This window comes from Copidosoma floridanum, unplaced genomic scaffold, assembly GCF_036245765.1.
Source record: "Copidosoma floridanum isolate Cflo_tuat_1 unplaced genomic scaffold, Cflo_Japanese_pri ptg000009l, whole genome shotgun sequence".
Lineage (NCBI taxonomy): Eukaryota > Metazoa > Arthropoda > Insecta > Hymenoptera > Encyrtidae > Copidosoma > Copidosoma floridanum.
The window spans coordinates 4239317-4263616 of record NW_028321886.1 but is presented as its reverse complement, the minus strand read 5'-3'; the positions used below and the strand labels follow the sequence as shown (position 1 = coordinate 4263616).

The 24300-nt window shown below is 35.8% G+C and overlaps 3 protein-coding genes across 3 annotated transcripts; 1 reads left to right on the top strand and 2 right to left on the bottom strand.

Annotated features, from left to right (window-relative positions):
• Positions 1-344: 344 nt before the first annotated feature.
• Positions 345-3230, top strand: ash2 (set1/Ash2 histone methyltransferase complex subunit ASH2). Its single transcript, XM_014355048.2, has 11 exons — positions 345-476; positions 674-862; positions 942-1120; positions 1192-1364; positions 1479-1653; positions 1852-2060; positions 2121-2298; positions 2380-2524; positions 2587-2722; positions 2796-3047; positions 3126-3230. Exons 1-11 carry the CDS (start codon positions 439-441, stop codon positions 3228-3230), a joined length of 1779 nt encoding a protein of 592 aa, XP_014210534.2. The 5' UTR covers positions 345-438.
• Positions 3231-3421: 191 nt separating this feature from the next.
• Positions 3422-4413, bottom strand: LOC106640856 (bolA-like protein DDB_G0274169). The gene is made up of 4 exons (XM_014355036.2): positions 4235-4413; positions 3861-4081; positions 3713-3781; positions 3422-3636 (listed from the first exon to the last, which is right to left on the bottom strand). The coding sequence occupies exons 1-4, from the start codon at positions 4260-4262 to the stop codon at positions 3556-3558; spliced, it is 399 nt and encodes a 132-aa protein (XP_014210522.2). The 5' UTR covers positions 4263-4413; the 3' UTR covers positions 3422-3555.
• A 530-nt stretch (positions 4414-4943) lies between these two features.
• On the bottom strand, positions 4944-24117 carry Swip-1 (EF-hand domain-containing protein D2 homolog Swip-1). The gene is made up of 4 exons (XM_089589403.1): positions 23284-24117; positions 10678-10825; positions 5983-6117; positions 4944-5903 (listed from the first exon to the last, which is right to left on the bottom strand). The coding sequence occupies exons 1-4, from the start codon at positions 23451-23453 to the stop codon at positions 5766-5768; spliced, it is 591 nt and encodes a 196-aa protein (XP_089445529.1). The 5' UTR covers positions 23454-24117; the 3' UTR covers positions 4944-5765.
• Positions 24118-24300: the final 183 nt, after the last annotated feature.

Genomic DNA, 24300 nt, shown 5'->3' with positions numbered 1-24300 from the left:
CAAAATGTCCCACTATCAATTTAAGTGTCAGTGTAAATTGTATCGTACAGTTTAAGTCTGGTTTAAGTTAGTTTATTGGCTTTGTATTTTTTTACATATATACAGCCTGATGTTACGGACCGAAAATTTCGGCTGTATTCCGCAAATGCTGTATAATCTCTTTCCCACGTAACGACGTATAACAATTATAGGTACAAGCTGATGTACTTACTTAAGTAAATAAAATAGAAACCGTTTGCTTTGCAACTTGTTTTGATGTGCGCTCTTTCGTGCACTCGTACATAAGTACGTGGTTTTGTTCACTCTTCTGCGTTTTTATGGAGATGTCGTGACCAGGCTTCCGTAGAATCACCTTCTCTCTGAAAGTCAAACACATCACTTGTCGCGCTCGATGCGTCGATGTAAACTCCCTTACTTAATCGCGCCCCTTTAAAATTAATGTTTACAATGTCGGAGGTCAAAATAGAAGTAGAGAGGTAAAAAGTCCTTCTTATAAATTAAGTAGTTTGTACTTTTATAATGAAAAAATTTAAGGATTTTTTAAACTTTTGTACTTAACCTTCATATTTATAAAACTGATAAAATTTGATGTATAAGATTAAATTTTAAGGTTATAGAGTTGTTTGACAACAAACTAACGAGAAATTATTTCTTTTTATTTATTATCTATTAGCACAATGCTGGAAGAAACAGACAATGTGCTGAAAAATGGTAATGGTGAAAAAACTAGTGACAGTGACGTTAATTACAAGGAAGAAATAAAAAACGAAATCAAGGCAGAAATTAAAAACGAGTTAAAAACAGATGAGATGCATGACAAAACCAATGGACGTGCGACAGTCGAAATTGGAAATTGTTATTGGTAATTGTTTCATCAGTCCACTAATTTTTCTGCAAACGTATCATATTTTTGCATCATGAGGTTTACAATTTATTTCTAGTGGCAAAGATAGAAATCTGAATATTGCAGAGTTGTTGTGTGCCAGTTGCACGAGATGGTTTCATGAATCTTGTGTTGGATATCAATTGGGCAAATTGGTACCATTTATGATGAACTACGTTTTTGTATGTAAAAATTGCTCTCAAACTGGACTAGAGAATTTCAAGAAAAATCCAGCACGTAGGTTTTTGCAACTAAATTTTATACTGCTCTATTATAATTGAACTTATGGGTGTGTGTTTGATCTACAGAGTTTCCACAAATGTGCGTGACTGCTATTGCAAATTTAATACAAAGTTGCCAAAAAGATAATACCAACAGAACTGTCTTTCACAAGGACAGAGATATAATTCCATTTATAGAATATCATTGGGAAAGCATGACAACAATACCTAGAAGAGTGACACTGTCATGGCATGCAAGAGTCAGTATTTTCTTTCATTAAATCTCTTACATGTTTTCTTCTTTTTCATAAAATAATTTCTCTTGACGTCTTATCTAAATAAAATAAGTTAATTTTAATCAAAAATCTGCATAGATACACAAAGCTCTGATAAAAGATCTTGGAACACTTTTTTTTATGGATGACACAGCAGCAGAAAGCCAGCTGTATGGACTTGTATGTGCAGATCTAATGTCCATTAAACCTAATTATGAAGCTATGGTGAAAGGAGGTACTTTGAAAGTGACTGACATGGGAATACAGCAAATCGGTAAATACAAAATCTAAGATTTAATCAGCTATTTAACAACTTCAACCAAGCCTTATCTTATCTATACACTTTGTGTCGGGTATTATATAGCTGTACGAATTTTTTGTTAAAAACTTCAACTTGAAGCGATATATTTTTGTTTCTTCACTTTTGCGGGCTTTGTAATAATGTTTTGTCACATTGATATAAAAATTACAGTACCAATATCTGGTGGCATGAGAGGACGTAACTCCAAACGTAAGTTTCCTGTGGAGGGAATTAGTTCTGGTCCAGGCAAAAAAGGTAGAGGTTCAGACATCACAGCTGCTAAGCTCTCTGCTCATGGCTACCCCATGGATCATCCTTTTAATAAAGAAAACTACAGATATATCCTAGCTGAACCAGATCCACACGCGCCTTTTAAACAAGTAAGTCAACTTTTTTATTGTAAAATTTTGGTAATTGAATGTCACGTGTTATTATTTTAGGAATTTGATGAAAGTAGTGATTGGGCTGGTAAACCAATTCCTGGGTGGCTTTATAGACCACAGAGTCCAAATGTTGTGCTTTTGGCTTTGCATGATAGAGCACAACAGTTGAAAGTTTCAGAGGATAGACTGACAGTTACTGGCGATAAAGGATATTGCATGATCAGAGCAACTCACTGTGAGTATTTAAACATTTTTGTAAGTTCAAATTTTATGAGGCATTAAAATTGATTGATCATTATTAAATATCATATTGCAGCTGTAAGCAGAGGTACATGGTATTGGGAAGCAACTCTGGACGACATGCCTGAAAATTCTGCCACTAGGCTTGGTTGGGGCCAAGAATATGCTAATTTACAGGCACCACTGGGTTATGATAAGTTTGGCTACTCTTACAGATCTCGGTAATTGACAATATTTCAAAGTATGTTTTTCAACTTGTTGGATTCATAAAAAAATATTTTAGTAAAGGAACGCGTTTCCACGAAAGCAGAGGAAAACATTACGGTACAGGATATGGAGAGGGAGATACTGTAGGATTCCTCATAATATTACCAGATGATTACAGGCCGTCACACATTCCTAAAACATATAAAGATCGTGTATGCATTAAAAAAACAACTTTTTTACATCAATTTTCCCCAGTAGTGACTCAAAATTTTTTTTATGTTTTAGCCATTAATAAAATCCAAAAGTCATTTATATTACGAAGAAAGGGATCAAATTCCGGAAGCTATAAAAACATTAAAACCTCTATTAGGCAGTAAGATAGTATATTTTAAGAATGGTGTTACTCAGGGAGAAGCTTTTGTAAATATGTATGATGGTGCTTACTACCCATGTGTTTCAATTTACAAAAGTGCCACAGTATCTGTGAATTTCGGACCACATTTTAAATATCCTCCTAAATGTGTCAATTTCAGAGGGGTAATTAATAATTTGTTTATCTTTATAATTATTATAAAACGTTACCATGTTCCATGTAACTTTTAATAACTCTTTCAGATGTATGATAAAGCAGAAGAAGCAATTGCAGAACAAGCAATGGCTGACATACTGTTTTTTACAGAAAACGAGGGAAAATTAAGATTAGACAATATTACATTATGACACTAGTAAATGTTTTTAGTTTCGTTTTACTTTAATTTTTAATAAAAAAAAAAAAAAATTAAAAAAAAATTTCTTCATACATTTAGTCCAGCAATGTCCTTTGGCTATTGAAAAAAATTTGAACGAATACGGAAAACTTACATATGAAGTAAGTTACAATGACATAAGTTAATTTGAAAATGCAATTTTATCTTAAGGTGTGATGAGATTTTTTTATCATACAAGTATTTACATTTGTATAAAAACCATTTTCAATGCATTGTTAGAAAATTTTAGCTATTCATTACAAAATAAGCTTGATAAAAATTTGTCAATCACAATAAGCCTATTTGCCAAATCCACCTCTACAATTAGGACTAGGCTCAATTACTTTAGTGGACTCTGCCCACTGACTTGGTGTTTTAGCCTTAAAGAAACATAAAATTATCTTTATAGTTAAAATTTAATTGAGATAAGACTGAATATTAAAATTATATACTTACGTCAATGGATAGTGCATGAACATTAGACCGCAATTCATCACTGAGTAACTCATTAACTAATCTATGTCTCTGTTCAACATAAAAGTAATTTTAAATAATGCAGTAAAACGCTCGAAAAAATTTTTTCATTTGTAAGATTAATAATTACCTTGATCAATGGTAAATTTTCGAATTTGTCGGAAACAACGACAACTTTAAAATGTGTTTCTGAGCCTTTGGGCACATTATGCATATGAGACTCGTTGAGCACATCCATGTAAACAGGATTAAACTTTTCCTCCAATTTCTTCCTCATTAGAGTTTCAACGGGTTTTGGAAAAACTGCCTGGGCCATCTGACGAAGTGTATTGTTGTAGCAATAATCATAACCTGTAAATCATTTTTATTACAATGACACATTAAATAGCACTTTCTCTGATTCGTTGTTGAATCGTTTTATTTTTCAATGAGGTCTCGATACTGGCAGTCCTTTAAAAATCGCAACCAATTTATTTGAGTCTTTTATTAACGTCACAAACTCACCATACAATCGTGCAAAGATCCTCAACATCTATAAGCAGAGAAAAAAAACTTAACGCGAGTTTTTTTCAAGTACAGTATTTACTTGAATCAAATGGCAAACGAGAAATAAAATTTTTGTGTTGATTTTCGAAGATAACATTAATTGCTATTGGTGGAGTTCTATGTTACTTTGAAAATATTTATATATTCTAACGTGTGTTATAATGGTGACTGGTCTAGAACAATCGGTATTGTGACGGTCTGCAAAACTGCTTCGTCCTTTGCTATATTCATCCGCTAGGTGTCTAACCGTTCCTTCCGCCCGTCAGTGACCGGAATTGGTATCGATCGGGTCGGTACATAATGCTGTTTTAATTTAAATCGGATACTCTCTCAACTATACAAAAGATCAGGATTATTCCCGAAAATACAATACATATAATACATCAATAGCAACTTCTGGACGTTCAATGAGACAGCTATGGTGCAGGTGCTGAAATACCCATATAATCTCTGCCAATCGCTCACAATCGTTCCTCTCCAAAGTTACAACGGTACTGAAAAATCTAACAGCGACCTTTTGACACTTTCAAATCACTGAGCACGAGATTACGATAAGATGGAACTATACGGTATATCTAAAATCTTCAGCTGGTATTTTCAGGACATGGCCACAGCAATGAAATCGTTAACATTATTGGGACTATTGAAATATAAATAATGGCAGTAATTAATACCAATGCAGTTTTATTAAACATGTATGTACAACACAATATCAATTTGCGCACTTTAAATCATTTCAAATACATGTAATAAATTAACATCTACATAGTTGTATAATAGTTTCACATAGTTTATATACAATACAAAAAATTTTTTTATCAAGAAACAACATTGCAATAAATAAATAAATGCCCATAAGTATATATAGGTGTGGTGACAAACGGTCCTCTGTGCGCGTCAGTCGATCAGTGTTAATTTATCAGTTCGATAAAAATGTTACATTTCGGCTCAACGTTTGTAAACGCAATATTTTAAAATGCAGTATATGGATTTTTTTGTATGCTTTTTTTCCTTAGTACAAGTAAAACGTTATTTTAACACCTAAAAATTGTTGTTTTCTTTTAATTAAAATTCGACAAAAATCTAGTAAACTATAAAAATAAATGCTCAACATGTTTAAGAAAAGACAAAATGATACACAAAAACATAAATTGCACTGTTGTGCGTTTTTTACGCACTTTCAGTTAATATTACAATGTTGCGATTAGCGTAGGTATATCTAGGTTTAAAAATATTAAAATGTAACCAACAGTTGTACTGAATCAAACAAGCGTTTTCATGCAATATTATTTTTTTCTTATCGATTCTGCAAAAAAAAAAAAGGAAACAGAAACATAAGAATCTCGATTTAAAATTCCTGTCGATAACAAAAAAAAAACATTCCGATAAAAATGACCAACTCGGCCAAAACATACAAATATATGATTCGTTTACAACGATGAAACGTAAAAATGCATAAACGATCTCTATAAAGACTTCACCAGCTAGTTCAATTGTTTCCGAAAATAGCCGCCCGCTGTCGGAACTGTTCGCGCCGCGCTGCCTTTTCCTCCTCCTGACGCCTACGTTCTTCCTGCTCCATTCGAATCTCGTGCTCGAATTTATTCGAATTACTTTGCTGCTCGATCTGGAAAGCGAAAATATAATTGTAGGAGATATTTATTACGCATAGTTAATGAAAAGGCAATTGCTTGGATCGATCTTACTTTAGCTTCGAAGAAGTTTTTGGCACCGTTGACACCGACCGCGTCCACGTCCACTTCTGTGAGTCTAGCGAGCTGACCCAAGCCAGAGTCGTGCTCGAGTTCACCGGCAAGCGCTTTGCGGTAAATCAATAGGAACTGCAAGAGACAAAATAAATTTTTTAAAAATCACTCAACAAAATATTACGTGCTGACTCTCGTGCACCTTTTTTTCTTTCTTTTTTTAAGGGGGGAGTATGATTTTAAAATGTTGGACGAAACCGTTTCTTAGAAAAACACGGGATTTTCATTGTATCGGTTGTTGTACCCATCAGATCTGCACGCGAGTCGTTTAATTAAGAGAGAGGGGAACAACTTTCCAATCCATGTAATTGTTACCATCCATCGAGGCCGTGCGCTTGAGTTACGATTAATTAATGTAACCGATTTTCGGCTGTAAGCTTTGAAAAAATTACAGTTACGAAAGTTACATATAGTTATGGGTACATAACATTATGAAGGGAAGGCATCGGTCACACGTGACACTCCAATGACTCATTTTCTTTCAGTCAGCACCGGGGAGGGGGGGGGGGGAATTGTCGTTGTTCCGGTGAACTTTGAATTTCCTATATCCCAATGTCACGAGTAATATACACGGTAAACCCTACAGACTTGACAGATTAATTATCTACTAATACTCATACGAGCGAACTGATTAATTGTGCTAATCATCGGCAAAAAGAGAAAATTTTTCGTTATACGTTTGATTGTATGGTTGTGTGGCCGATATACTTACTGACAAACGGTACGATTTCTAATTTTCAAATCGAGTCCATTCAGTAATTGGATACACTTGGAAACATTTCGTGGGTTTCCTCCTCGTGTCAGATTCCATTGAATTTTTTTTACAGTAAGCCGGGTATTACGACAAGAGTAAATATACCTATGCATCTGCTCATATTGTATAAGTTTCCCTGCAACTACGACATTGTCTATTTAATGGTTTTTTAAAAAAAACAGAAAAAAAAACAGAAAAAAAAGTTTAAATGTCCCGTGTTACTTGCAAACAAAATGACCCCTAACACGATCCAACCGAATATTCCTTATACGGACAGAGTAAATGTATACCTTTTATTGTACTTGCAGTGATAACATATCATCATCATCATCATTGTACGTGATGGTGAGTCACTCGTGCAATATAAGTACGTACACGTGTTTACCCATTTGAAATTTCACACGCGCTGGGGAGCAAAAAATCAATAAAATCAAGCAAACTACGCGAAATGCCACGTTTAAAATGACCCTCTCCTGCATTGCACTTACTGTACACACGATATGACGCATAAAATTCATATCATATAATATGAACATGTATGTTACAATCGCGTGCTAAATATAAACACACGTACAACGAACAAAGATAAGGGGAGAGAGAGAGAAATTGTCCACTCCACGGATAAGAGGGAAAGGGCGAGTGTACCACCAAACAGCGGGGGAAAAATATATTACTTGCGCGTGAATTAACGAACGAGAGGATAGCGATTGGTATCGTCTTTTCCCGCAATTGTATTCTCACTGCATTTGAATGATTCATTGCGCTATGAGTAATAGGGATGTGTACGTACACCATACATTAAAAAAAAAAAAAAAAAAAAAAAAAAAAAAGCGATTATCGAAATAAGTAAACTAATGATTTGTCCAGACACAATTTATGCCCACATTGATATTGTAGGGGAGCAAAAAATTGTATAACTCGGTATACCTATATACCTCATGATTTATCTTTACCGCAGCCGATCTCTGGTATATACGTAGTATATATATTATTATTATGGGGGAGCTGTTTACTCCGATGGAACTGACAAACAATGCACACGAAGGACGAATATGCAATATTATATGTATATGTATGTACTGGCGACCGATACAGCGAAAAATTCGCGTGTATTCATTTGCAGAATACTTGAACAAAGGAATAATTAAATTTATTGAGATGTAAAAAAAAAAAAAAAAAAAAAATAGTAATAGGAATAAGACTTATAGACCTGCAATAGGTGCCATTAATTTCACGTCTCACGCGTTGTACATTGTATCGTATCGATGATGCTACTTATTGTGGCCTCAGAGAACTTTCTTGAACGAAGAGCCGGTCAGCGCGCGACATCATGTAAGTTAACGGCAAAAACGGCACTTTCGACGCTTTTACGTCTATGCGCGTGTATACGTATACGTATTTGTCTATGGGCACACATGGGTATTTTATTACTGCTATGAAATCGTGCTCGCACAGATAGATAGATCCAAGTACATAGGTATACACTTTACGAGAGATAAGTATGGTATACGCGGACGATACTTTTTATTGCCATGTATACCTATCTAATGGCTAAGGTAAAACGCCCAATACTTGGACAGATTTTTCGAAACTAATTTTAACGCTCATATTCCGAAGTTAATGTGCAATACTTCCATATTTTTTAAATAATTACTTGTAATTAGGATGCCTTAGGATTATATAACACACAAAAAATGTTTTAAAATAGCTCTTAAATAATAGTTATCGTACATTTTAAAACATGTCAACTTATCGGAGTAGTTGGACAATCATTCTCGACTGTCGTAGTAGTTGGACAACCTTGAAAACCAAAAGTTGGACAATGCTGCAGTACTTGGACAAGTTGGAAAGCAGTACTTGGACAATACTAACTTAAACGATTTTACAGTTGTATAAATTACGATAAGGCACAAGTACTTATTAAAACTAAAGTATGTATTTAGATAAATACCTTATAACGAAAAAATGTTAACGAAGGGGATAAATAATAACAAATTTATTACGTAAAATTCGTAAGTAAAATTATTAATCTTTTTTCCAAAAATAATTTATTAAATGCAAGATAAATCCCTCAGGGTGCATTTTGATTTTCAACATTTTCAATTGTGAGGAATCGCACTTCTCCTTCTTGATTTGAATTTTCTTTAGAAGGAACTGCATCTCTTCAATAGCAAACGAATTATCCAACTCAATTAAGCTCTCACCTCGGTACTCAGTTTTTTCAATTATTCTATCAGTGAGATAGTGTAAAACCAATTTTACTGTTTTTTTTTTAATTTTGTTATTTAAGATTTATTTTTAATAAGACTATAATTTTTCTTACTTTTCTTTTTTGTTTTTGTTGTATGACCTCCACTTTTGTTCTTTTTCATTATTTTATATTTTTTTAAAAACATTTTTCCTCTTTTCAGAACCCATACTTCATCTGTATTTACAGTGAATTGGAGGTTAACTTTTAAAAATGTTGAAAAAACAATTTTCTTAAAGCGGTGCACCCCTTAACAACAAAACTGATTAGTAAAGTGTTTTTTTTCTACAAAGTACTTCACTTTTTATACACTTTTGTTTAAAAAATTCGCATAAAAGATTAACTACGTTAAAAGGTAAACAACTTTGATTGTATGTCCATGTACTGGCTACGACGTTTTTGTGCCTATGACCTGAAGTTGGACAAGAGCTCCACGTCTGTCCAACTACTACGAAATCGTGAGGTGTACTTGGACAGCTAATTTTACATTATAAAAATTTTTTTTGTCCACGATTACATTAGAAATATTGTTAATTAATGTAAAAGTTGTAAAATAATACCATACAGCATTTATACAAATGCATTGGATTAATTTTAACGAGCATTACCTATTATCAAAATCATAGAAAACGGAGAAAAATTATCGCAGTCTTATGGCGCCTACGGTGAAATTTAGAATCATTCGCATGTATTAAATGTTGCTGAAATTTTTTTAAAAATTCAAGTATATCATCAATAATAATCATAGCAATATTAATCTATTACGTTTTTTAAAATATCTCTTTTTTATTTGCTACAATGACTGATTTTCCACTGTCCAAGTATCGGTCTGAATTTCAGTTTTGTCCAAGTATTGGGCGTTTTACCTTATCTATGACCGAGCGAAAGGAAAGAAAAAAAAAAAAAAAGAGCCACGCACACGTATACCTAAGTAAACGTATACGGTATATGGTACGAGGAGTGATGGTAAACATATGGGTACACTTTTACTGTGACTGTCATTTCATTATTTTTATTATTATTATGATCATTAAAAATACATATTTCCTATTGATCTTTAGGATCAAATATCAATCGCGATGTAATATACAGTGAAACAAGCAAACGCAAGTCTATATAAAGACTATGGCATCCCAAGTGAAGTGTCGTTGGAATTTTCGATACTTATCGTACCCATAAGAATTTCAATCACGCCGTACTTGAAAAAGAAAAAGCCACGCGACTGCAATTTATTATACCGGAAGCCCCGTGTACGGACGAGGAGCCAATTCCCAATGGCCATGCAATTAAGCATATACCCTAACTGCACGTTCAAGTATATAATATATAGTGTGGCCCTGGTGTATGTGCACCTCGACGTGGTATACGTACATTCAATTTTTGTTCTTCTGTAACAATAATAAAAACAAAAAAATACAGTGCTCGAGAGGGACAGGGAGTGCGCGAGCACTGTACACGTGTATCGTTTTCCAATACAAAACACACACAAAGAAAGAAGAGCCTGAAATCCAATTGACGCGCGGAATCAAAGTATATAAGCGCCACGAGTGATCCAATCGCCGGGTTATTTCGAGATTATCTATGTTTAAGTAAACAAAGAAAGGGAGAGAGAGAGAAAAATAAGTTCACTGACCTCGCGAAAGGAAATACGTCCGTCCTGGTCCTCGTCGACCTCTTGGATCATCGCCTTGAGGCCCAGGTGTGTTTGGGGCGCTCCCAAGACCTCCATCATGCGCTTCAGCTCGTTCAGATCCAGAAAACCGTCTTTTCCATCGTCGAACCTGTTTAATTATCAATCGGAACATTACTATGGGTTTCTACATTATTTTTATTTATTTATTATTTTATTTTTTTTCAACTGCGAATATAGGTAAAAAATTTAATAGTATTAGGTGTCATATATCACGCACTTATCGTTGATTTATGTTGTATATTCATAAATCAAACATTTCTAGTCGTGGGTTTCGAATGATTGAAACGGATCGCAAATTATTCATCGTTTCGTATATACTGTAAAATGAAAATAGAAAAAAAAAAAAAAAAAAAATATATCCTTGGGACCTCGTGTTGAGAGTCGAATCTATTGAATTATTCAACTTGTTTTTTCTCTTTTTCCCCACTGGCAGTAGGTGTGTCCATGTTTGTACATTGTGTGTGTAAAAAATCGTTGAAGCTTATAAAAAAAAGCTCGTCGGGTCTTTGAACCGTAAGTGTCGCTTGAATCCTTTCACTAATTCAGTATTTTTTTTTTTTTTTTTTTTGTTTTGTTCAACCCGTTTTGTCAGCTACAAAAGAACAAAACAAAAACGAACTGAAAAACTTGTCTAATGCATAAATAAACTGTACAGTGAGTCGTTGTACTCGGCAGGAAATATCAAAGTGATCGAAACAGAGATTATTATTTCCTGCATGTACCTTTTCAAATTAACAAAACGTATTTTTTAATTAACAATTAATATACACCACCATTACCCCCCAAATGGAACCCTACAATCTGCCGTGTGAACTGTTTGCACTTACGTTCGCGCCAATTGATTCAATGTTCAGCCTAATTGCCATCATCTTAATTGAAACAACGGCGTTACCATCATCTGATTAATTGTATTACCTATTTCCTCTTCCTCCTCCTCTCTCTTTCTCACTCATGTGTGAACAAGAAAAAGTCGTGCCGCGCCATTAGGCATCGACGAAGCTTGTACTAACTTTTTTTTCTCTAACAAGTAAGTATATTCAACGAGGAGGAAATCTTTTTTTTTATCTGTTTCAAAACCATGTACATTATTTTATCAAATAGTTTGGTTGGACAAATTGATTGATAGCCATGAAAAAAAGAAGAACGAACGAGTTAAAACACTCGATGTAAAATATGATCATCCAAATATCAAATTATCTAATTAGATCGATTCCCTCAATGAGCTTCCGCGTAATATCAGATGGAAATAAAAATCTCTCGCAAATCGATTGTTTCAACTAACCCACACAATCGTATAATCAAACGGGCTTTTCTCTCGCGGTACTTATTCGGCAACCTGTGTAAAAAATGTGTTTTATGGGGTATCCGCATGCACATAAATATACGCGTCAAGATCGCCAACCGCGCGTATACTTGTAGGGTAAGCGGTAGAGCACTGATACTAAAATCGTTTGGAAAATCGGTAACAAGTGAGAGCGCCACTAGAGAAAATCACCAACCATTATCATTATAATCATTGGTCCTTCTGGCGTCTCGTCGCGCGAAAAAACTCTCACTCATAGGTAGGTATACGCGCTTCCGCGGTACGCATACAACACTGTACAAGTCATTTGGCGAGAGCTGACGCTTGTTCCGTATTATGTACGCGCGTATACGTACTTGCGTGTGCCATTTTTTTTCCCCAAGGATGCAACGTTGCGTTTAAAAATATCGGATGGGGAAAGCTATCGACGAGTACTTTGATTGCGCGGTATCTATATGTATAGTTGAGGGGAAATCGCGTGTGTACAAAGTTTGTTTGTGTGTATATATACATATATACGATGACGATGTACCCCAAAGTGCGGAAGTGATTGTTTCTCTTCATACTCACGTGTGTATTTTTTTTTTCTTTCATTTTAGACTGCCCGTACGATTTGTCACTCTCAATGATTGAACTTGGTCGAGTTAGCGCGTACGTTACCGCGTGTGTGCAATCATATTCAATTTTTACCGAGTGTATGAAACAAAAAAAAAAAAAAACAAAAAAAAATACAAAAAAATCAAACATTATATGCTTCAACTTTGCGAAGCAACAACTTTTCTGTTTGTCAGAGGGGACGGAACAACGGGCTTCCCAAGCAATTTTTTCACGCGCGAGTGTAATACACGCATATGCTTATTAATATAAATATATTACGCGAATACAATGCAATTACCCATACGGTGGAAAGAAACGTATACATCAGCAATACATGATGAGGTCGATGATATACACCACCTTCGCCGAATCTCTATGTAATTAAGTGGGTATACGTTATACATGTAGTGTTTCTGTGAAATATGGATATATATAGAGAGACACAAACGAGAAGTGCGATTGTCACGATTAAGTTCCAGCGATGGTAAGTTTTACGCGCCACGAAGTTTAGGTGGTGTGTGCACACTAATCGTATATAATCGGGGCCGCTCGATGAAGACGAATGCAAAAAAGGTTTAAGAGTAGGTACACTTGTACATGTATCTCCGAGTCTTGTGCTTAATACACGCAGCGTGAGCTCGAGGTCAAAGGAGGTTTTCTTTTCTTTTCGGGTCGCGATCGATTCCAACCATGCATAATATGTCTCATACTTTTGTATGGCTTATGAAGAAAAATTATAAAAAATACTATTTTATAGTGTTGATGTGATGAAAAAAAAAAAAAAAAGAGGACCGTTTAGGGGAGTCACAATATCATAATTTAATTTTGAGCATTGTGATTTACACAAAAATGGTCCGATTTAAACGGGCCAATAGAGACCTTGGGGTGCATAAACACTGTACCTGCATCACAAAAATCAGAGAGCCGAATAAGTACAGATGAGTATATTATGCATCCAGCGCGTTTCTGCTTCCAAGTTAAAACCCAAGTCAGAAGATAATTGTAAAGAAACTTGCATGTTATACATATATACACGTGATACGAATATTTTCACTACAATCTACTTCGTGAATAATTTCGTACCAGGTATATCTTCGCGACAACTGGGACAGCTCGATTTTTTTTGCGAAACAACTTTTTTTTATCATTTCGGATTGATCACCTGTATAACGCGCTACACCGAAGTCATAATGCATCATGTAATCTCAAACATTGTATTATATTATGCAGTTGGCAAGCGAGCGTGAAGTTGTCAAAGCCTATCATATTATATACCTATGTACTTAAAGGTGATTGCGAGAGGCAAAGGTGTTTTTGCCATTCACTGACATTTCGCAGGAGATTTAAGTCGAGCAGCACATACATAGAAGAGAGCGTGTATATACACTGATTGCGTCAACAAATTCAATATATGCTCTGCGCTTTACACAGTCGTCCTATTTTTTTTTTTTTTTCATAAACAATGCCGCGTTTGTATTTTACCCGCGCACAAGCTGTGTCGGCAAAAAAGCGCTGTGTTGTTTTTAAAAAATATTATTTGGGTACCCTGATTTTGATCTGACGAGAGATTTTGCAACTTATGTATATAAAACACTGGCTTGACATGTAACCATCGATACGTAAAATTAAAAAAAAAATTTTTTCCATCAGTCTAATTTGAGTCGCGAATCGCTGTGGTGATCAATTTATCCATCCAATTATCATAAATAAAAAACAGAGCCTATGATTGGTGTATCGGGTACCATCGAAAGTTGTACACGATCGTATACCGATAATATTAATTTCTATTAAATTTTTCTCCGATACATCATCGTTAACTTCAATGCGTTAACGGCAATGTGTATAATATACATAATATATATAGTGTATTTCTATATGTGCATAGAGGTAAACGCAAAAATATGTGGATAATTATATAGATAGGTGTAGTTGCAGGCATCTGGAATTTTCCCGGACAATGTAATGTATACAACGTTACTCACTTCCTCGCGACTTTCCCGTTTCTAAATCCAGCTAATCTGAATAGGTGTATATCTATACGCTTTCGACGAGACGACGGAGACGACGCTGTAAGTGTATGAGCATGTTACCTGCATACACGAGCGGCTCGTCGCTTTTCCTTTCCTACATGGAGAAATATATACTCCGATACAGGCAGGTACATATTATAGTATAAATTTCGTGTCGCAACGTATATACACGAAGGACCCATGTGTATCAGGATACATGTAGGTACAATGAGTCTCTATACTTAGACGATTGCTCGATGTGAATCGGTTGAGCGTCTATAATGATTACGGATAAAGAAAGAGGATCAAAAGAGCCGCTAGGAAAGACGATTTCTTTTTTTTTTTTTTTTTTTTTTTTTTTTTGGCGCATTTGACGCTCTTAAATGGTCAAGTTGAACAAAACATGAATAGGTAAGGCGTATACTCGCAGAGTACAGGTACTTTACCTACACACAACGTTTGCGAAAGTGGAGCGAGAAAAGTTCGACGACTTCGTCCTTGCAAAGAGCCGACGGGGGGAGGTGAAAGTGTCTACGTATTAACTGTGCAATGCTTTATATACAATATACATATTATTCGGTGTCTCTTTGATCTAATGTACAAGCAGTACGAGTATATAAAATACGACGAGCAATGGGCGACCGATAATTGTCCGAAACGCCAGTGCCATCCTTAGTTGGTTCATATACATACATACATACACACATACACACACATACATATTTGTGATTCAAAGATTGAAATCGCACTTAAATCACAGTTAAATCGTCTTAAATTACTGAATCACGTGAACAACCCCTGGATTTGCGAAGAGGAGGACTCATGCATAAATTATTTACGTTACTTTGTAACGTGTTTTTATGTTTTACAGTAGAAAATCCGTTAGTAGGCTGCTGCTGTGTGTGGTTGTGACTTTTGCTTTTTCTGGTGGGTTTTATTTCGTTTAGATTGGATTACTTTTTTTTCGCGCGTTTCTACGATACGAAAGAAACGGAGAAAATTATATTTATTTTGATTTGATCGCACGATAGCTAACGCCTTGACTTTGGTGTACATATATATACGTGTTTGTACGTAAGTATGTGATGTGCGTACACTAAAGGTTTTCGAAAATCGATGCCCATCGCGTTAAGTAATTTTTTTTTTTCTTTTTCTCCTCGCTGTCAGTCGCGATTACTGTAAATACCCGGTGCGTACGTTATTTATTTATTTTTTTTTATTTTATTCCAAAGACAGAAGCGTTAAAGAAGAAAAGCAATTTATTTGAAAATAAAAGTATACGTCAATTAATTTCTTTTCTTTTTTCCTTTTTTTTGGGAAGAAATGCGCGGTAAACCGTTTTAGATGTTTTTTTGTTTCTATGAAAAAATAATGCAATTGAAGTGATAAACTGTGATTATAATTCGATTTGGAGTATTTTAATATAATTAAAACGAGGTCTTTTTTTTTTTTTTTTTTTGAGGAATTTTAACGATTTAAATAACAAAGATACGTATCTTTATTGCCTTAATCAAAACAATAACATCGTCATTAGCTAATGACTCATTTTGGTATACATAAACGCGCACTATCTTATCAAAAATACGCCTAATAAAGTTTTTTCTAACAGTAATGCTGACCAGTTAAAAAAAAAGTTTTTTTTACAATACAATATCTCCCTGCCAAGCACGTTCAGTTTCTTACGTATATAAATTTTTTTAATCAGCCTCAAAAAATCTTACCTATATAAATGAATGCTGTTAAGCTTATATTTGTGGCCTATACAAAAATGTGGACGTCCTTGGCGGGGGAATGTATATATGTAACAGAAAAAAAAGTATATACGTAAGTGATGGGATATCAAAAATTTCAACAATACAATATAGTTCATCTAAACTCGAGAAAATTAATATTTACGCTCATTTGTACCAAAACTCAACTCAATGCAAACTGCCGCTGTTATCGCATCTTCAGCCGAGACAACGAGCGTCGTCGTCTTGGTTTTCCAGAAAAAAGCGCTGCGACGCAAAACAAATCTTTTCTGTTTCAGCCACGTCAACGAAATCTAAATCGCAGTGTCTATTTTGTTCTTCAAACAAGCCCAGATATACGACCTTTTGACAAATACCATTCGGATGTATATACATGTACATCATGGGAACGAGATGAAATTTAATCATATACTTTCAGATATTAAAATTAAATCACACACGATGTCGTGACATCAAGTGGTGACATGAAAGAATCGATAAATAACGCGTCGGCCAAGTTATTTACCTAAAAAATCCGTCAAAAAGAGATTACACTGAAAGATAAACACATGTATCTACATTGTGCTACTTATCTCGTCTATTAACTTAATGGCTATACTTACAAACCAACGACGAATAAGAAAATCAGCTTCGATTTAAAATTCAAAAGCTATCTGTGAAAACATGTATACGTATTATTAATAACACTTAATGTTTAAAAAACGGCTCAATAAAAAAAATAAAGAGTACAGTGGCGATGGACCGATGGAGGTGGGAAAGAAACAAAATTTTTAATTTTCATTTTTGCTTCGAGCCATTGTAAATATTACATTATATACCGCTCATTCCCAGTATATCGTTTTTACGGCGCTGACACCACCATAATTTATATGGAATTTTTTTTTTCCAAATGTGATCGCTTTGCGAGGGTCCGCACATGCACACAATCGCCGTCGTCGCCGAGGAGGTCCAGCTATAATTCGAGTCCACGCAGAAGTTTTAAAAATAAAAGAGAAGACGCGTGGGTGCACAAACGAGAATAAAGATTTCTTACGGAAAGCAGTTCACTCGACTCTTTTTTTTTTTTTTTCAGCTGTTAAAAATAATGTTAAGGATTACCCGCGTGTCTCCCAGCCATCGGGGAACTTTAATTTTCTTTGCTTTCACTAAAAATATTACAAATATGGTCGAAGGATGAATTATTACTACTCGATTTATAGATTATAAATCACTTGCTCTAAAAAGATATAGAAAGTCGAGAGATATCAAAACAAAAATGCATAGAAAACTCGCTTGATATATTAATCCTGCATAAAATACATACATAAATAATTTTTTTCTTTCCAGAAACGTTACCTTTTTTTTATCGTCGTTTTAAAAACTTGACAAAGGAGGTACGCTCTCGTATGCCTCGAATACAAAATCAGTGACCGTCTCGCCAACTCTTCCAATCCCCATCGTTATCTGTGTGCACTCCCAATCACTTTCCTTTCTATTTTTTGCTTTCAGCATCAAAATAATACCCGTGTAATTTTTCAACTATAAATAAAATCTACAATTTTTGTAATTACGGTGTATTAAAAGAGTCGAGCGGCTAAGACGTATAGCGCGTCAACTTTCACGAGTTTCTGTCGGTGTGTATACGTATATACACACTATATTTTAACGTGAACGTCTATACCGATGGCAAGGTGCATTGCTCTTCCCAGAAAATCGATTTCTGGCGGAATATGACGGCGCACTTACTAAAAATACAGGCGTACAGATACCTTAACGATCTCCTCTTGGTCGACGAAATTTTCGTATCGAATGAAAAGAAAAGATAAAAAAGGGGCTGCTGGCATAATTTGTTCTTGTTGTGGATTTTTTTTTTTTTTTTTGATCGGTAACAAAAAAATAATTTACGCAACAAGACTAGATAACATAAACGAGTTCCACTGCTGTACAGGAACCATTCGGTCCCATCTATTTGCGTCACATACACACGTAAAATTTTAATTGGTCATTCGGTGAAACTCCGCTTTTGCAGCTTCCATGCACGATATATATATATATATATATATATATATATATATATATATATACGGATCCACACCGATCTATAAATAAACCCGAACCACATCTCGCAAAATCTCGGGTGCACATTTTACATGTATGTATAGTTGCGAGGATGCATGGTGATACCTATAACTTATACTTTTTATACACGCGTGTATTATATTGCATATATTAATAGTACACAGAGCGAACTAGCGTTTATTCCTAGACATACGTGCCGCAGGTGCTTTTGGAGTTTCGTTTGAAATATAATGTAGGTGTGTAAATATATATTATATACCGTAGAAAAGCGCGCAAAGCGAGTTTCATCTTACCTCTCGTGTGTGCTACTCGGAAAGAAGACGATCCGGCATGGATAACAGTATATACGTGCGCAGCAGTGGATATTATGGTGTGTGTGTGTGCTGCTGATGCCGAGTCTAAAAGAGTCCGGTCGCCGGGGATGAGGCTGGAGAGTATAGGAGCTCGTAAACAAGACAATTTTAGAGTCGGTGCAGCGTCGGGCATCGGTTGGGGATTTTCGGAGCAACGAGCCAAGGGGTCGCGGATTGTCATTATTAGGCACACGTCGTATTATATGCACAGAGAAAGGGGTGAGGCTTTTATTTATAAACAATTTGCGCGGCGCAGGAGGAAGGGGACGTGGGACAGGAAGGCCGAGGGTATTCGATTCGATGGAGCATGTTGTTGTTGTTGTTTTTTTTTTTCCTTCTTCCAGTCGAACGGACCGGACACGCTATTGCATATATAAAGCGGTAAAGTGCACGATGTATAACTCTTACAACGATGAAAAGGTAAAATTTATCTCTCACCGGTTAATTTTTACGACGGCGTGGGATGCTGTACGGTGACTCGATGGGGGGGAGGAATTAAAATTTCGCGTCAATAACCACTGGGATATATTATATAAGTATAGTATGGATGAAGCACCGGCCTGTAATAATATCGCGGTAATAACACAGTAAATATAGCTAGGGTAGCCAGGGGGTAGAAGAAAAAAGAAAGAAAAAAATTCACAGTGGCTTTGTTGTTATTATTCACATTCCAAAACAATGTATGGACTAGAAAAAGCGTATCTATACCAGCTGTAGGGCAATACTTGCTCTCCACACTCTCTCACCCTCCGTGGTGCTGTCGTCAGACCCCCTCCCTTTGATCCACCCCATTTTTCGCCCTTCTGACCTATATATTTTTTTAAAGGGGCTAACATACACCCTGGATTGCCTGGCAGCCCTCCTAACAATTTTTTTTCTTCTTCTGTATTTCTGTTTATTTCTATGTACTCTTATACTCGGCTCTATGTACAATATAAAATCGCAAGTGAAATCTACCTGCAAAATGCGGGAAAGGGTATTTATTTAACGGTAATAGTTTTGCGAGAAATGTTGCATCTCTCCATACTTGTTTGGTTCTTGTTCAAGAATTGTTTTCATGTAAAACGTCTATACAAGCCGAGCAAAACGATACTTGGTACGTAAGTGTGGCGTAATACTGGCACCTTTTATTGCGTTCGAGAGCGCGAGAGGGAGTTTGATCCTTTCCCTTTTTCTGCACCATATAGGGAGTAAATCTTGACGCAACGCTCGACTGGATTATACTCACTGTGCAGGTGTAATGGCAATTGTGACTCCAATATGTGTGCATCGATGTGACGCTTCAATCATCATCGTCTCAACCGTCCACATCTTTACAAAAAACAAAATCAGATTTTTTTTTTTTAATAGTTGTCGCGATCGCGACTCTGTGTACCTTACAATAGATGATAAGGGGCCGCATATAATGGTAATGTATGTGTATGTGTGCACGATGAACCACCTTATTATATATTTTTTTTCTGTATCATCGTCAGCTGTGATTTGTACCTTTTATTGAGGAGATGTCTTTGGGCTCATAAACAGCGTATATACATAAACGGTGCATTGATGCATCGACAGCTGCACGTTTGATTTGCTGCTCTCGAGTCTACAGTGATGGTAAAGTGTACGTACATACATATTGTACTTACCTATAATTATTGTATCGTGCGCTTTGGTCATTGCTTCAAATAGAAGATAAAGGGAGGATGAATGCTTTGAGATGTTTTTTTTTCAAACTCTTAAAAACTATAGTTTAAGGCATATTTTACAAACAGTTGTTGTTGAATAAATTATTATTCCACGCAGACAAGTCAGTCCAATCTCAAAGCAATAATTTATACACGTACTCGAGTGTATACAAATCTCACGAACGCAATGAAATTATCGTCGTTGGCATGACGAGAGCCAAGAGAAAAAAAAGTTGGCCTACCCGTGCATTAATTATTATTATTATTTTTTTTAATTTATTTACAATGATACAATCTCTTAATCTCTCTCTCGCTCAACTACGGAGTGTCTGCATGTTACAGGGTAAACACACATGATCCTGCAAAACCTTTGTTCATTCACAACACGTAGTTGTTACTATATAGGCGCGTGCGTGAATCAGATTTGTTCGTTACCTGAGCAGAATTAATATAATCACACAAATGGTTAAATGGCACACGATCTAATGCTGCTACAGTTATTATGCCTTCGAGATTTCGAGTTAAGCTTAGAAATATGAATTTCCATGAATGACAGTCTCCGTGTATACTATTTAAGTACACGCGGTCAAGATTGTCCGTCTGCGTCAAATTATCGAGATCACGACACGATATAGCAGCAGTATATATATATATTTCCGCGTGCACGCGTCACGATATATCACAGATTATGCATCGTAAAAAAAGGAGGCATGCGTGTGCGCGTCCTCGATTCTTTTTTAATATTATTTATTTTTTATCTTGAAGTTCTTGGTACATATACTTACTTACCTTTCGTTAATGGTACAAATACATGTGTATAATATGACGCGGGAACGTAGTAAGGGGTAACATCGTAAACGCGAACAAATTTTACCCGCACGCGCAGCCTATGCTTGAACAAATGTGTATTAAAACGGCTCAAGAAATGTCTATACTTATTCGACACCCGTAAAACCGTAAGAGTTTCGGCTACTTACGTGTGCTGCTGTTACTTGCGTTGTGTTAAATTTTACGCGACCATTATAGCTCGAAATGACGTTTGGTATATTATGTATAGCCCAGAGCACTCAAGATGGATGATTGCCGTGTATGATGAAACCATGTCGTACATTGGAAGAAAAAAGCGTAATGTACGGCCTCAAAATTTAATTTGAAAACCAGAAATTGTAATTGTCGTTTGCGAAACTTGTGTGTTATTATGAATATGATACATAAGTACATCAGAGAATATTTTGTCTCTTGATGCAAAAAGTACAGACATGACGCGCGCATGTTTATGTCACTAGGAACAGAATTTTCGGGAAAACCAATAACTCATCCGTGCGTCCCTAGATTTTATTTACTTGAAATACAACGGGAATCGTCCCCTGCGCACTTACTTAAAAATTCAGAAGTAAAAGTGCACCACGCATTTTCATTGTCTACATCATTTTACGAACATTATCACATGTATATATTATAAGTGAGGCACATAATATTTATTAAAAATCTCGGCTATATATTAATGGCTTCGATTCTTACCGTGTGACAGCCAACGTGCACTTAAAATCTAACTTTGGCTTAATATTGTTTCGTGATACAAAACGTTACAGCAATTTATTCATCGCTCCTCCTGAAAAACGTTTCATTTCTTTCGCAACGATTGTGCTATACACACGAGCGCATTAACGCGCAAAATAATCAAGTTTGAGCGCGGTAATCTTTTTTGATAACGATTTGAGGCTCGCATGTACAGCGAGGCCTTTTATCGATCATAAGCATCGCCAATCCGTTATATTGTATGATGCGCTAATGCGATTGGCTCGAAAGATTGCCAAGTTAGAAATCGATGGACGAAGATTTTACTAATTGGTCTAACTCGATTAGCATTTTAAGTAAAGCAAAGTATTTTTATACTTGTTCGATAGATACTGTTGGTATTGCGACAGAGGCGTGGTATCTACCTGCTATCATCATTAAGTCATTAAAATTTTTTAAATACAATTTTATCAGTCTGTAATCAAACGGAGGAGAATTTTATTTGTTTTTAATGCAATAATACAGAAATAACTTAGGAATGATGATAATAGCTATGGTTGATAAACCATTCATGCAATAAACGGCAAAATAGCAGACTATAGGCAAGATAAATTATATCGACAAGTTCACCAAAAACCACAAAAAAGACAAGCGACTGTGAACAAAACGAGTTTTTTGCAGTTGATAAAGCTTTTAAACATACCATGATAATTTGTATTTTCAAACGTATAGTACGTGTGTTACATCGTGTAGGCAAAAGTGTATACAATAATTAATCGTAATCAACAATAGTACGCGTACATATATACAATTTATGTGCCCACATGTGTCCAGCGTAGTTTTGTTTATTTAGTTACTGAGTTTGGGTATCATTGCTTGAAAATAACGAGCAATGTTTTCCAAGTATTCGAGCGACGACTCGCCGGTGGTACATTTAAAAGTACCTAATTTGACATATAATTGAATTTCCAGAAACGATTCAAATATACCCGCATCCTTCGGGAAAGAAATATCGTGACTTCGGAGACACGCACTAGGGAAGAAAAAAAGAGGAAATAAGGAAACGGAAAGAAGATAATACCCTTATACTTACACATCTAAAGCCAGCAGAAAGAGAAAACGACCGAGCGGATGAGAGGACGAAGAAGAACCGGAGAATGACAATAAAAGAAAAAAAAAAGCGATTGAAGAGTGAAAGACCAGGGAACTACTACTGGGCAAGGAATAATAGATAAAGAATGAAGCTAAAGGTGCATATAGGTAAAATATACATCAATAGGGAGTTACCTGTTGAAGGTCTGCTCGTATTGTTTGATCTGGCGCCTGGTCAGCTCGTGAAATTCCGTGTAGACGTTGACGAATCTGTACTGTTTAGCCACTTCGCGGCCCTCCTCGAGATCTTCGTTGATCTTTTGCCGTCTGTTTAGCAAAGTACTCAATTCAGCGTCAGCCGGCATTTTTTTTTTTTTTTGTTTTTTTTTTCCACACGTATATTTAAAGGTCTTAGGATGTAATATATAGACCAGAACCAGAAGACGAGTAAACTGCGACACTCGTGTGTACGTGTATTATCTGAACTTCTACAACGACAAGCCTCAAGGTCAAGGCGAGAGAACAGGCGAGGGTCCTTGTAGCTCGCGCGCGTACGTATAATACAGCAAAGTAATATATACAAAAGCGTAGTGTATAGGTATGTGACACACGAGGGTAAGAGAGGGTTGATGCGACCTTCACCCGTACACTTTTATAATATAAAGTTGATTCTTTTTTATCTGTATACCAACTGATGCCTCTTGTGAGCTCCTCTGAATTTACCTTTCAAAGTTCGATCGTTAACTGCGTGTGATACTTGTATGCGTATACTACGAGTACGCGAGCGCGAAACTCTGAAATCCTGTGTGTTATTGTTATCCTGAGATCAGTAAGTATCGATCAGCTGATGAGATGTGCTCAGATGCGTTTTTCACGTGTACGGGGGTCGAACAATCAATCTGTGGAGAAACCTCGTGGGTACTCAACTGTAAGTACTTATAATTTATTGAGGGATGCCAAAAGTGTGTAAATTTAATAAGAGGTGATGAGCAATACGTTCAAGAGATGCTTACAGCGCGGCTGACGCGCGTTGACTGCGGCCTATAGCTGCGCTGGTCTGAAATGTCTGAATCTGAAGTATATAGTATATAGTGGCGGGAAGAGAGAACGAGACGACGAGACCTCTCTTATCTGCCTCGCAGCTCTGCTTATACCTATATAAAATGTACTCTGTTGTTTCCACACTTGTCAAGTTATTAACATTAAAAAAAA

Coding starts and splice junctions, on each gene's coding strand:
- ash2 (XM_014355048.2), top strand. CDS start 439: ATGTTTACAATGTCGGAGGTCAAAATAGAAGTAGAGAG. Junction 2,061..2,120: donor CACACGCGCCTTTTAAACAA/GTAAGTCAACTT, acceptor TTATTATTTTAG/GAATTTGATGAAAGTAGTGA. Junction 2,723..2,795: donor CTAAAACATATAAAGATCGT/GTATGCATTAAA, acceptor TTTATGTTTTAG/CCATTAATAAAATCCAAAAG.
- LOC106640856 (XM_014355036.2), bottom strand. CDS start 4,262: ATGTTGAGGATCTTTGCACGATTGTATG. Junction 3,782..3,860: donor AAAATTTACCATTGATCAAG/GTAATTATTAAT, acceptor TATGTTGAACAG/AGACATAGATTAGTTAATGA. Junction 3,637..3,712: donor TTCATGCACTATCCATTGAC/GTAAGTATATAA, acceptor TGTTTCTTTAAG/GCTAAAACACCAAGTCAGTG.
- Swip-1 (XM_089589403.1), bottom strand. CDS start 23,453: ATGCCGGCTGACGCTGAATTGAGTACTTTGCTAAACAGACGGCAAAAG. Junction 10,826..23,283: donor TACGAGCAGACCTTCAACAG/GTAACTCCCTAT, acceptor ATAATTAAACAG/GTTCGACGATGGAAAAGACG. Junction 6,118..10,677: donor GACGTATTTCCTTTCGCGAG/GTCAGTGAACTT, acceptor TGTCTCTTGCAG/TTCCTATTGATTTACCGCAA.